Genomic DNA, 12,995 nt, shown 5'->3' on the forward strand with positions numbered 1-12,995 from the left:
AACAGACCCTCAGGCCTGCTTTGTTCCAGCGTACGCAAACAGCCCAACAACAACCCAGCTCTCGCGCACTCTCTCTCCCGCTTGTCATTACTAAAAGACCAGAGAGAGCGGCAGCAGCATCATCAGCTTCGAGTGAGTGAGAGAGAGGCGAAATTTGAAATCGGAGAGCGGTGAAGCTTGCGTTTTGAAATATTCAACCGGCAGCAGGCTCTGCTTTCATTTCGGTCTGTTGGAAAGAAAAGTTTTCCCGTTTTCAAAGCCGCCCATGCTTAAATCCAGAGTTTCGCAGTTTCAAGCTCTAATATCTCAAAGAAACTGAAGGGTTCGCGTAGTGCTTAACTCTTTAGCCTAAGTTACTTGAATTTCACTGTGGGAAAAGTGATGAAATTTCAACACATTTTAATAAAATATTAATTAATCGGCACTCACTGTTTTGCTTTGCGGCTAGTCATTTAAATGTTACCTAGCCCAGGATAAGTCTTTGTGGTAAAATTTGGATACTTTAGGAATGTCACACACGTGCGTCTAGCCTAAAAATACCTACATAACCAACAATTCTTCTAGACTGATCAAAATTTAATTTTTGGCAAAAGTCTATAAATTTTTAAATTGGTGGATCGAATATTTCAACCACGGAAATTTAAAAAAAAATTCTTGTATGGTTGAATGTGTCAAGTAAAACTTAAAATATGTGCTTCTAAAACTCGCTGTTATCTCCGTGTGGTCTGAACAGGCTGTGACCGTTCCAATTATAATTATTATCAAAGCGGAGCAGCGTGCGAAATCGATGGCCGCGATATGAAAGCATAACTTTGAGGATTCGCAACGCGGTAACTGGCGATTGGTGCAGTGAGCGTAATTTATATTGAGCATTTATCTGTAATGAAATCTCGGCGCGGGGATTTATTGCCCAGCCGGCGAGAATGTAAGCTTTTGTGTGACTTGGGCCGATTGTGGGCGTGCGGTGTGTATATTTTGCACTCGAGCAAGTAACTCGCAGGCGGCACTCGAGACAAGCGAAAACACATTCGTCCACGGGCGCATGCGAGCCGCTGACGTCAAACCCTTTCGATTACACATTTGCAGCTTCCCCCGATTTCCACCGGCAATTCCGCCTGCATAATTTAAACGCAGCGCTGCTATGCTGAAAAAGCGGATCGATGCGCTGAGTCCTCCGAAAGATAATGTGTCCATTTCACGGCCCAATAGAAAAGGCAAACGCGGCCCGCGGGGGTTGCTCTGCTGATATTGCATTTCGGCTAATCTGCCGGCAGCCAGCGCACCCTCCCGTGCAGCCTTTTACTACGCCGAAAACTCAATTAAGCTCTGCCACCAAGTCCGATAAATATTTTACACGCGCCGCCCTCCGCTTTTCCCTCCGCTAAATTGTTAAATAGCGTTTTTACAGCTGAACTACCCCACTCACTTATTTATCCGCTCATATCCAGGATAGTAAAATAGGACTGTAATTCCACTTGGATCAATCAATTGCGGTTGCCACCAGAGGAAGGCTCCTCCTCTTAAACATTTATCTGGAATTTTCGCTACCAGCTTAAATGGCATAGTTCCAGGGATGAATTATTTTCTAAGCAGTGTAGTTGGTCCTATTTTTTCGTGAGAAGTTATTTCTGTTTTACAATGGATACTCTCATTGGCATAATTATTTGTAATTTTCCCCCTCAGCCATTGGATCTGCTGTTCGCTACCGTCAAAACAATATTCATGCCACGGTATTTTTTGATTGAATCTAAGGTCGTTAAAAACATCTAACTGAATTCATCTCTGAACACTTGTCAACCCCAAGACTCGTATGTGCCTGCGATCAAACTCCCTTCTACAGAAATCCAACCAAGCAAATCTTTCCATAATTTCTCATTGAAATATTCTGATCTTTATATTACAAATTATAATTTCTATGTGGGATAATATAAATTCCTTGTACTGTACCTTCCTGAAGACTGCTAACTACAATGCAATAAAAAGGATTTAGTGCCAGAGTCAGTTTTCTATTTTTAGCGAGATAATTCCTCATTTCGATTGTTAATCCGTGAAGGAAGAGATTGTTTTATGCATTATTGTGATTGGTTTAGGTGTCTTACGCGCGTCCGAGCAGCGAGGCCATCAAGGGTGCGAACCTGTACGTGAGTGGGCTTCCCAAGAACATGACCCAACAGGACTTGGAGAACCTGTTCAGCCCGTACGGCCGCATCATCACGTCGCGCATCCTCTGCGACAATATCACAGGTAAGCGTCGGTAAAATAAAAACACACTTACACACCTAGAGCGAATTGTAAGTGACAAAATGGAAACGAGAGCAAAGAAAACGTAATCTTTTTTCGTTGATGATTTGAGCACTGAGTCTGTACAAACCTTTGGTTACTGGGGTTGTGATCTCGCAGAGGTCTGGTGTTTTCTCGAAACGAGCAAACTCGCATAATTATTTCTTGGTTGGCTGATTTTTAACAATTATCTTTGGTTTTTTTGACGCCGTCACGAGTTTTCCTCATTTCGCCCTTGTGGTTTCGTTCTCGTTTTATACTCGATTTTTAACCTGACGTAGTGCTCATGGTTAATTTTTAACGTTCTCAACGAATCATATGCACACACGCGGCTGTTGTTTTTAAGATAGAATAAAATTTTAATAAAAGAGAGCTGCAAACGAGATATTGCAATTTTCCAATCGCAACGAATGCATACATAAGCGGTGTTTTCTTTTCATTATTGATCTACTGCAGCGTGATTGGCAATCTGCAATTCTCCTGACGCGGCTTTTAATACCATTTATCTCATAATTTTCCCATGTAAATATTTTTCTTGAATTAATATTGGCAAAGACGTGAAACGGAGGAAAAGATGATTTAATTATTTTAATCCTATGCTTTCCTTAAGCTTTAATCTTTCTACTATTATTCCTTCAATCATTTGCTCACATTGACGGATTAATAATAGACAATATAGAGCTTAAAAAAGTATTTGAAAAAAAAAATCGAATTATCTTTCTCTTCAAATACGTCTCAAGAGCTCGAGAAGAGTATTTACGTGGGATGCGATTATTATGTATGGTGTATTATTTATGATTTTGCGTTTTCTTGTTTTTCTTATAGTCCGCCAGTTTGTCGGTGGAGCCGAAGATAAGTTACCCTGTAAGTGAGAAGCTGTTTTTTATTTTTTCTGTTTCCTCTATCTCTCTCTTTCTATCTCTACTCTATCTTGACTCTATATACATAACTCCCTCTTCTCTCCCGCCCGTCACACAACACTGAAACCAACCAACTTCTCCCTGATCTATCCCGAGAGTTGCGTATCCTTCTAACCCCTCCCCTCCCCTCCTGAGAAACACCACCTGTAAATACCCCTAACTCTAGAAGAGACGACGACACACTCAGTCTTCCGTTGCTTTTGCGTTCTTTCTCGTACCCCGTCCAATCTTTCTGCTGCACGTACATACCTTTCAGTTGTTCCTTACTCGTAGCAAGGAGTGTTGTTCTCTAGCGTGTTTGGTTTCTTCCTCCACCGCCCCCGCCCGCCCCATCACCGACCAACCGCCCTATTTCGTTTCTGAGGTCTCCCCGTTTTTGCTTTGCCCCCCACCCCCAACAAGCTGCATTGATATATATACATCTGATATAATTTTTTCGTACACATTTTTATCATTTGCAATTTTGTCTCTCTCTTTCTCTGTATCAACAGATATGATGAACCAAAAAAGTAAATTATTTTCTCTTAAGAGTGACACCAGGCCTCAGACATGGTAAAAAAGCGATTGCGGCCCACTTTTCACTGCTCAAGTGTGACCAAAGTAGTGGCGCGGCGCCGCCCCTTTCGGGGGCGCCCGCTAACCCCGACTTGACCTGCTCCTGCTGTTTTTTCGCACACCCCAAAACACTCTCGCTGACTCTGAATCCAAACTAGCCGGTAGCTTGCACCTGTAGTGATGCACGTTGGCCCCCGCAGCGGGGGCCGCCCGTGACCCCTTATTCTAACCGGCAATTTGTTCTCTTTGTTGTTGTTGTGGGCGACGACGCAGGCCTCTCCAAGGGCGTTGGCTTCATCCGGTTCGACCAGCGTGTCGAGGCGGAGCGCGCCATCCAGGAGCTGAACGGCACCATCCCCAAGGGCTCCACCGAGCCCATCACCGTCAAGTTCGCCAACAACCCCAGCAACAACAACAAGGCCCTGCCGCCACTCGCTGCCTACCTGACGCCCCAGGCGCGCCGCTTTGGCGGACCCATCCACCACCCCACCGGCCGATTCAGGTATTTGCACCACCCCCCACCCGTTCTATACACTTTTTAGACATGTCTAAATGCAACAAATCATCGGAATATTTTTCTTGAGCGAAATTTGCTTGACAGTTAATTCTGATTGAACCATTTTCTCGTGACACCTTCAACACCCATAAGGTCTTGAAAAGTCTTTGGATCTAAGACAAAAGACAAGCTATAGATAATTTTGGACTGTACCTTTACGTTGGAGAAGAGTCAAATAAATTACTACAGATTCGTGAGCTTCAAATTATTAATTTTTACGTGATTTGAACTCCTGAACAAGCTGAAAGTAGATCGATATTCTGTAAAATTCTAAAAAATAGTTTTTATCAATTCCTAAAATACTCACTAAAAATTAGGAAAGGGCTCAAATTTTCACTTAGTGCCAATTTCGCAAGCAGTGAGCCTATTGAAAATCAGAATTTATTTCGCCAGAAGGGAACTTCCTCCTCATAATTTGCACACTCTTAGATTGTGTCGAGAGGTATCAAAAGAAAAACATGTACAAGCCGTTGAATTTTCGGAAAACTGTACCAACTTTGAATTTTAATTGCAAAGTCTGTCTTAATTTGACTATTGCAAATTTTAGAGAAGAGTCACGTCACTGCTGAATTGAACAACATTTTTCTTATATAATTAACCACTTGCCACAGCCGACAGAGCAATGCAAAATGAAAACTAATAATTTTTGACCTATAAAGATCCACCTTAATTCAAGTTCATAAAACTTTATTACTGGTACTTTATAAGTTCAGAAATAAATGAGCTTGATCTCATTTACCGACTCGCAGCGGTGCGGCGCGCTTTGGGGAACGAATTTCACGCGCTAGCTAGAGCCATTATCCAATTAATTGTGATGTGGCATGTTGAGAGCAAACATTTTGATCGGCACATTTGGACGGTCGTAACGTGTGCGGCCAAATTATTTCCCGGCGGCCATGTGTGTCGTCCCGTCCCGTTGCCCCCGCAACCACCACCATTATTTACCGACGGTAGCAGAGGTCAGTGTTTTCAGCTCGCTGCCCTGTTATCGCGTCTAATTTTTCCCCGTCGTCGAGCGAGGCGCACACACGCATCATTTGAATTTCAAATAAAGCTCGGCAGGCCGGGCTTTACAGCACGCGAGCCGCGTTATCGCTTTTGACCGCTGAATCTCGTGTGTGTGTTGCCTGCTTGCTTTTCCCAGTTGCATTTTAATTCGGCACGAGGCATAGAGTGAAGACAGGAAAAAACTTTTCGGTCGCAACAATTTGAAATAAGAGCACGGAACTCGATGAAATATGTAATTTGCTTTTATTAAAAATTTCACCGATGTAATTATTATTTTTTTATTCGACTGAAGAATATTTTTTATTCCATTAAGTACCCGGTTTTTCGCTGCCGTTTTGTTCCAGCTAATTGTTGTGCATTGAAATCATTTGAAATCAAACAATATTTCTGAAATATTTTTTAGAAAAATCCTTACAAAAATTTATATAGACCCAAAATAAATTTATATTAATAATAGCAATTCACAATTCAAACTAGAATTTCATTTTTTACCTTCAATCGAAAGTTTGTTCCTGCATAAATTGGCATAAAATCTTGTTCACCAATTGACAGATTTTTATAAGGAAAACAATTTCACTTTTGGTGTCACATCACGTAAAAATTCAGCCTAGCAGTAAAAATCGCCGTTTTAGATCCAAAGACATTTCCTTCCGCTCGGGTTCCGTTGAATTTAGCCCCTGAAGTAAGTGTAGGACGTCTTGTTGTAATTTTAAAGGACATGGTATGTGAACTTGCAGATACTCGCCGCTCGCCGGTGACCTTCTGGCCAACAGCATGCTGCCAGGCAACGCGATGAACGGCTCAGGCTGGTGCATCTTCGTGTACAACCTGGCGCCGGAGACGGAGGAGAACGTGCTGTGGCAGCTGTTTGGGCCGTTCGGCGCCGTGCAGAGCGTCAAGGTGATCCGCGACCTGCAGACCAACAAGTGCAAGGGCTTCGGCTTCGTCACGATGACCAACTACGATGAGGCGGTGGTCGCCATCCAGTCGCTCAACGGCTACACGCTGGGCAACCGCGTGCTGCAGGTCTCGTTCAAGACCAACAAGAGCAAAACGGCATAAGTCTCCTGCCGCCGCCGGCCCCCGAACCGCCCCCGCCCACACCCACCCCGCATATTTCTGTCTCGACACCCGCGACCGCCAAATTCAAAAATGAAACCGACCGACCGACCGACAACATCAAGAAGGCATAATATACAATAATAATTAATGAAACAAAAAGTATTTGATGAAAGAGAGAATATTTTAGAGGAGAGCTAAATGAGAAATTTATATACATATTATATAAATTTGATACACACGGACGTTTTTCTACGGCTAAAATGCTGCTGCGCTGCTGCACCTCGAGGGACGACGTCGACCACGGTGCACCGAAACGGCGACCACATGAAACGATTTGTACGAATCTCCTCTACGCTGTGTTACGTAAGAATGCAATGTGTCGCGACAAACACACTTACACATACACACACACTCACACTTACTCTTCGATTCACACATACACATGAACACACACGGACACACATCACACACATTTACACACTCACACGAAAAATGTACCTCTCATCCAAAGAATACAAAAGCCTCCTGCGTCATATCTCCTCCACTGTGACCACGTTGCTAGTCAAATCGAACGAAAAATTATGAACAGTCGATAGGATTTAATAAGCGAGATTGATTGATGATTGATTGATTGAGAATTTAACGGATCAGGCGCCACTGAGTCCATTGCCGCGCTGATTCCGACGAGCGAATCCAGGCGGGCAGCAGAGCCGGCCCCTCCGCCGGGCCGCTCGCCGCGAACAGAAAGTACAAATCGACAATTAACAAGAGAAAAACAAAAGAAGCAAAAAATAATAACAAAGTTTGTAAATAGAAGACAAGGCCTACACCTACTTCTAGTAAGTGACTTCCAAATTTCAAGATGAAACACATTTGTAAAAGCTCAAAAGATGCGCTGCAAAGAAAAGTGAGGCTCGGATTAAATTTTTTGTCTAATTGTACATACACGTGTATTAAGATTGCGTCATCCATCACTCTCTCCTCCCCTCTTTTTTCGTGGTAGTCGCCGCGACAGGGAGGAGGAAGCCCCGGGGCCACCCTGAGCCTCCCCCTCCCGCCCGGCCCTGAGCAATGGATTTGGACCCCCGCCTGTTTTGTGCGTGTCTGTATTTATTTGTTTGACACGAGAAAGACCTGCCCGCACCTCGTCGGTTCTTTTCTCGGAAGAAAAAAGTAAAACTAGTCGCCGACTAGCAGAGGGCTTTCGCTAGTCCGCCTAGTCACTCACTCACACCTCGAGAGGAAATTATTCTGATAATTGATAAGTAGTACGAATTGTAAACAAACAAAAATAACACGTGTCGAGTGTTCGGTTGAAACTGATTCGCAGAGAAAGCGAGAACGCAAAGGAAGAAGCTGCGACGACATAAGACTAGGAAAGCGACTCTTCGCTTCCACGCCCGAAAACTTTCTCACACTGATGGTGGAATTTTGCTTTTCGTTCGTTTGATTTTCAAGTCCCTTTTCTTTGATTGTACATTCACTCGTGTAGTAGCGAATAATTTTGCAGTTGCTGTCGTGTCATTGTTTTTGTTTTTTCATTCACTTTTTCATTCACTGGTTGAAATATTTTTGTGCATCTCAGAGCGCAGTTCGTAAATAGAATATTTTCTTACGTGGCACCACCGATCACCAATGAAGTCGGTTTTAATTTTAACGCGCCTCCGTCGTCTGGAAAAGCGACGGCGGATTTTAGTCTTGTAAGTTTGCTCTCTTTAGTTTTCGCGACGAACCAAAGCTGCTGGTTTTCTCTCACTTGTGTTGAATTATTGCGCCGCCGCAACGATCATCTCACGTTTTATATAGTATTATCTATTTACTTTATAAGAAGCAGATCAAGCACTATTTATATATTTACACCAAGAGTAAATTATGACAAAGAAAAGTATTTATTCTCTTACCGTTTCTTATTATTATCAGTTTTCTCATTTCTTTCTGTTTGTTCTTTAGTTGATAAGTTATGAGTATGATTAAAAGTATGATTTGTATAATTGCACATTCGTCTTTTCATTTCATTTTCATTCTCGTTTTGTTCTCGATTATGTTTTCGACTCCACCTCGTGTTGCACAATATACACACAATACACACACACATAACTCAACGCGCGCAGCACTATTTTGATGAAAAAGAGCCAACTTTTGGTATGCTCCGTGGCAAGCAACCAACTCACACAAAAACACTCACATAAACACACACACACGCAAAGACATATTTCATGTAATATTATATATATGCTATAACACTCACACGAACACTCATACATATATTATATATATAAATAAAATGATGATCAAAAAATCAGGTGAACGCTATCAAAAACGCTGCCCGTATAAAGACATTTAAAAAATCCAAAGACAACACTTCCAAGAGACAAAGAGGAAAAGAGTAATAAAAATTTATTTTTGTAAGAACACTTATCAAAAGTAAAGATAATGTTGCTACTAACCGCGAGTACTCTCTTTAAATAAAAGTATCAAAGACGCAGAAAGTAAACACTCACTACATTCCTGTGTAGCAGTGGCCGATTTTTAACTCGAACAAGGAGAGACGAATCATTGTAATCAACCGAAAATGGAACCAAAATTACACAACACACACACACACGAACACAATCTCGACACACTTTCCCCCTTCCCCGCCCGCCGCTTTAGCCAAAAAAAATTGAATGGTAGCGAAGGAGTAACAATCGCGGTTCTTTTCCGAGTATTTGCAAAAGACAAAAAACTTGCCTAACACGACGAGTAAAAAGTTGTACTATGTATGTGTATATTATATAGATAGACACGAGACGCCGGGCTGTATGCAATATTTCATGTTAAAAAGCCCCCCAACCCTTTGAACCAGCCAGCCTGATATCGTGGAAAGTTAGCCTCGGCCCAGCAGAGCGAAACCTTTTTTTCTGTCACAGAAATTATTGCCATTTGAAAATGAATTAACAGCATAGTACTGGACGCCGCCACAATTTCACCGTGTCTGGAAACTGATTATTCCATCCATTGACACACGGGAAATTCAATCTGTTCCTGCATTGGAAACCGTTTGAAGTTTCCAGGTTGGCAATTGAAAAGGAATTCAAGGGATGCGTGCAAAACTGACTGGCGAACATTTTTTTCAGTGATCACGGTAAACGATTTTTTGCAGGTTTTTCCAAAAATGTTCAAATCATTTGATTTTTCCACGGCCCATTTAAAAAGTTTCTGCTTCAAGTGTGGTCACTGTCTAAAGCGAATCCGGTGAGCGCGTTTTTTTTCTGGGAAAAATTGGCCATTTGCACAATCATCCCTTCGGCATTTAATGCAGACACACCTGGCGGTAGTTCCAAGCAAAAATTTCCTCAGAGATGAATTGGCAAAGAACAGACGCTTAGTGATCGGAGGAAAAAAGCCAGCTGGGTCGAGAGACTCTTTCGAGGCTGGCTGCGAGAAGCCGTAAGTGACGCAGCCGCGAACTACAGCACAGCGGCCCCCTCCGGCGGACGGAGGTGCCGAGAGAGCAACGAAGCAACAGCATAACTTGCCAGTCGATTTGTGTCCTTTTCGAGGTAACCGACCGTTTATTATACAAACGTGTAAATAGACAGATACAGACATCACACATTTTCACATTCACTCACACGAAAAAACACACGCGCATAATCCCGAAAGTTTATTATCGTGGAGGACGACGTTTCCTGCCAAAAGAGCAAGGCTCCTCGATACCGACTCGAGCGAGATTTGCACCCGAAGCGCGCGTGCTCGTTTTTCAAGCGCGCTTCCGCCCCCCAGCCCCCTGTGTACATTACAGAGCAAAAATTAAGTGAAAAAAGATGGAAAGATGACCATATTTTTGACAATGTTGCAACACACAAACACACGCAAGAGAAATAAAAGCGCAATCCCATCGGGTTGCGAGCCAAACTTGTAGATAGATTGCGCGCGAACCTGATCGATTTATAAAAAAAAGAATATCACGCATTACTCTATTATTGAAGGTATTAAAACTGATTAGATATGCAAAATAATGTGTGTCAGAGCATACAACGAAATTTTGCGAGCGAAAATTTAAATGTTAAACACGTACACTCTTTCTCACACACACACGATATCAAAAGCCAGTCATGACTTGTGAAGTTGTGAAAAATATGGTCCTTGTAAAGGATGATTTTCCACACGCATTTGTCTGGAAATTGTTGAACAAAAATATCATATTATTGTACTGAGAGCAGAGCAATGAATCTTGTTACCGGTTGAGGAAGTATTAAAAGTCGATTGCGATGAGGTAGGTGTGGAAAAAAAATAAGCAACACACACTCACTCACACACATCAAACTCACACACCACCGCCACCACTACCATATTACACATTCCTGCTGATGTAAAAATCATACTCACAGATATATTTTTTGGTTCCGTGTACCAAAGAGTAATCGCCAGAAAAGAAAAATAAAAGATCCCCGCCCCCGCGCGCGCGTACTGCAGCTCTCTTCACGACGCATTTATCTCGATAATGTGATTAATGCCTGTTCTATGACGAAAACGATGAGAAAATCTATATATTTAAGAAAAAAAATAAAAATAACTTTTACACACAACAAAAAAAACATTAAGATACGCTAACCAGGCAAGAATGGATGCTGAATATGTGACAAAATATGGTTGTTTAAATTAACAAAACTGCTTTTTATCGTTCACAAACACACACACACGTATAGCTATGAAGTAAAAAAGAGGAAACAATGCAATTTTATGACACGAGTTTGAGGAGGAAAAAGCGGCGTCGACGTTCTCCGCCCGCGCAAATCCTCATCGATTGGTCGGTCAGAATGAAAGAAAGTGTTCAAACCTTTTCCATATCGATTCTAAACGTCAGATGAAAAGAATAAAAAACCGCCTCGACTTTTGGTCGGGCAAAGCACGGACACTTTAGCGTGGGCAGCGGAGGGCGCGGCGCCGCGCGATGTGCGAGCCGCGTAGAAATTATTGACGAGATTATTCTAATTATGTGTAGACCTACATACTTTACATACCTCTCTTTGCATAAAATTATTAAAGTACATATATATTCTAGCCGCGCGATTTGATTGGTCAAAGCCAGGAATCTCATTGAAAAACGCAGTGTGTGTACGGAAAACGCTATCACTATTTATAAATAATATGCTAAACGACACTAAAAAAGAACGAGAGACAAACACTCACACACTCACACACACACACGAACGCGATCAAAATAGCAGATTAATATTGCTGTGTAAATTTACATTTATCTCTTTGATTATACCAGCTACTACGAAGATGTGTAACTTGTAAGAATCAACAATTAATTAAATATATATTTGATTGACATCTCGGAGGTCGTGGGCGCTGACTCCACGATCGAAATGACTGATTTTCAACCCTGCTGAAGACAAAGCAAAGTTCTTTCTCGAACACATTCCATTTTTTGTGCGCAGAGAACAACTATAGGAGTTGAAATAGAGCAAACACACACACAGACACGATTGAGACGAATTCGCCATCAACCTCCTCTCTCCATTATTCAACGCATATATATTATTATATATTGTAATACACACGTGCTATATACACAAACAAGAAGAGAAGTGAAGTAACGAAAAAAATCGACGAAACGGGAGATAGAAAGAAAGAAAGAAAGAGCCCTGTGCGCGCGAAAAGAAAAAAATACTACAAAAAACGCTGCAATAATATATCTCATTATTTGATATAAATTATTATACATTATAAAATTATTGTATTGATTATTCAACGTTCTATGGTAGCTCTTAGATTTTGGTGTGGTTATACAAAACGATTCTCTTCAAACTACTACGCAAACACGAGACACATTCAAATGAACGCGCCACCGTTTCCTCCCCCGCCCCTCCCGCAAGCCGCCCCTCCCCTCCCCTTCAGATCAGTCGCGATGAGTTTCCAGGTCATTATGAAGAATAAAATAAAATCGACATTTCCAAATATTCAGCTCGCCGACCGCCGCGCTCACATATCAAAAGTCACCCGGGCGAATTCGGAATTTGATCGAGAAACAGGAGAACCAATAAACAAGCGGACGGTCAAGATGGCGACCGGAGGAGGTCAGCCTCCGGTAATGGAGGGGGGCTCGCACCCCCCCTCCCCCACTACCGATCGGAGGCGTCTTTTCGATTTTTAAAAAAAGAAGAAAATACGAGAGAGCAGATCGCGTATAATTATGATTAATGTTCTTAATCTCTCTATTATTATTACGCTGAATTGTTACGTGTCCAAGAACCATATTATTATAACGTAATATTATATTATTCGTACCACACGCAAACACGGAGATGAGCTAGACGAGATTTTGTCAGCGGCGACGAACACACACTCACACAACAATTACACAAACACATTATGATTAAATTATGATATATTGCATCAAGCAAACAGCATTTATTATGTGGGTAGATTATTGCATTTGCATATTATTACGCATACCATGGATATTATTATTACTATTGTACGAAATACGCAAGCGATATGTACTCCCGCGATCAGTTTCCACGTGTACGTTTCTTTATCGACGACGCGGTATTTACTAGACTTGGGAATTTTCGTCGGAATTTCGGCCACGTTGAATTCGATTCCAGACACTCAAACTCCAA

The 12,995-nt window shown here is 42.0% G+C and overlaps 1 protein-coding gene across 11 annotated transcripts in view; it reads left to right on the forward strand.

The window, feature by feature from the left end:
- LOC135946304 (ELAV-like protein 1) overlaps positions 1 to 12,014 on the forward strand; it is a 48,581-nt gene extending 36,567 nt beyond the window's left edge. For 4 of the 11 annotated variants that reach the window (XM_065494484.1, XM_065494478.1, XM_065494486.1 and 1 more), the window contains 4 exons: positions 2,091 to 2,244; positions 3,106 to 3,144; positions 4,008 to 4,257; positions 6,057 to 12,014. In XM_065494484.1, the coding sequence (XP_065350556.1) occupies positions 2,091 to 2,244; positions 3,106 to 3,144; positions 4,008 to 4,257; positions 6,057 to 6,381 (768 nt within the window). In that variant the 3' untranslated portion in view covers positions 6,382 to 12,014. The remainder of the gene's footprint in view (positions 1 to 2,090; positions 2,245 to 3,105; positions 3,145 to 4,007; positions 4,258 to 6,056) is intronic. The other 7 variants (XM_065494481.1, XM_065494487.1, XM_065494483.1 and 4 more) reach the window with 5 other exon arrangements.
- The last annotated feature ends 981 nt before the right edge of the window (positions 12,015 to 12,995 follow it).

Source organism: Cloeon dipterum, chromosome X (assembly GCF_949628265.1).
Source record: "Cloeon dipterum chromosome X, ieCloDipt1.1, whole genome shotgun sequence".
NCBI lineage: Eukaryota > Metazoa > Arthropoda > Insecta > Ephemeroptera > Baetidae > Cloeon > Cloeon dipterum.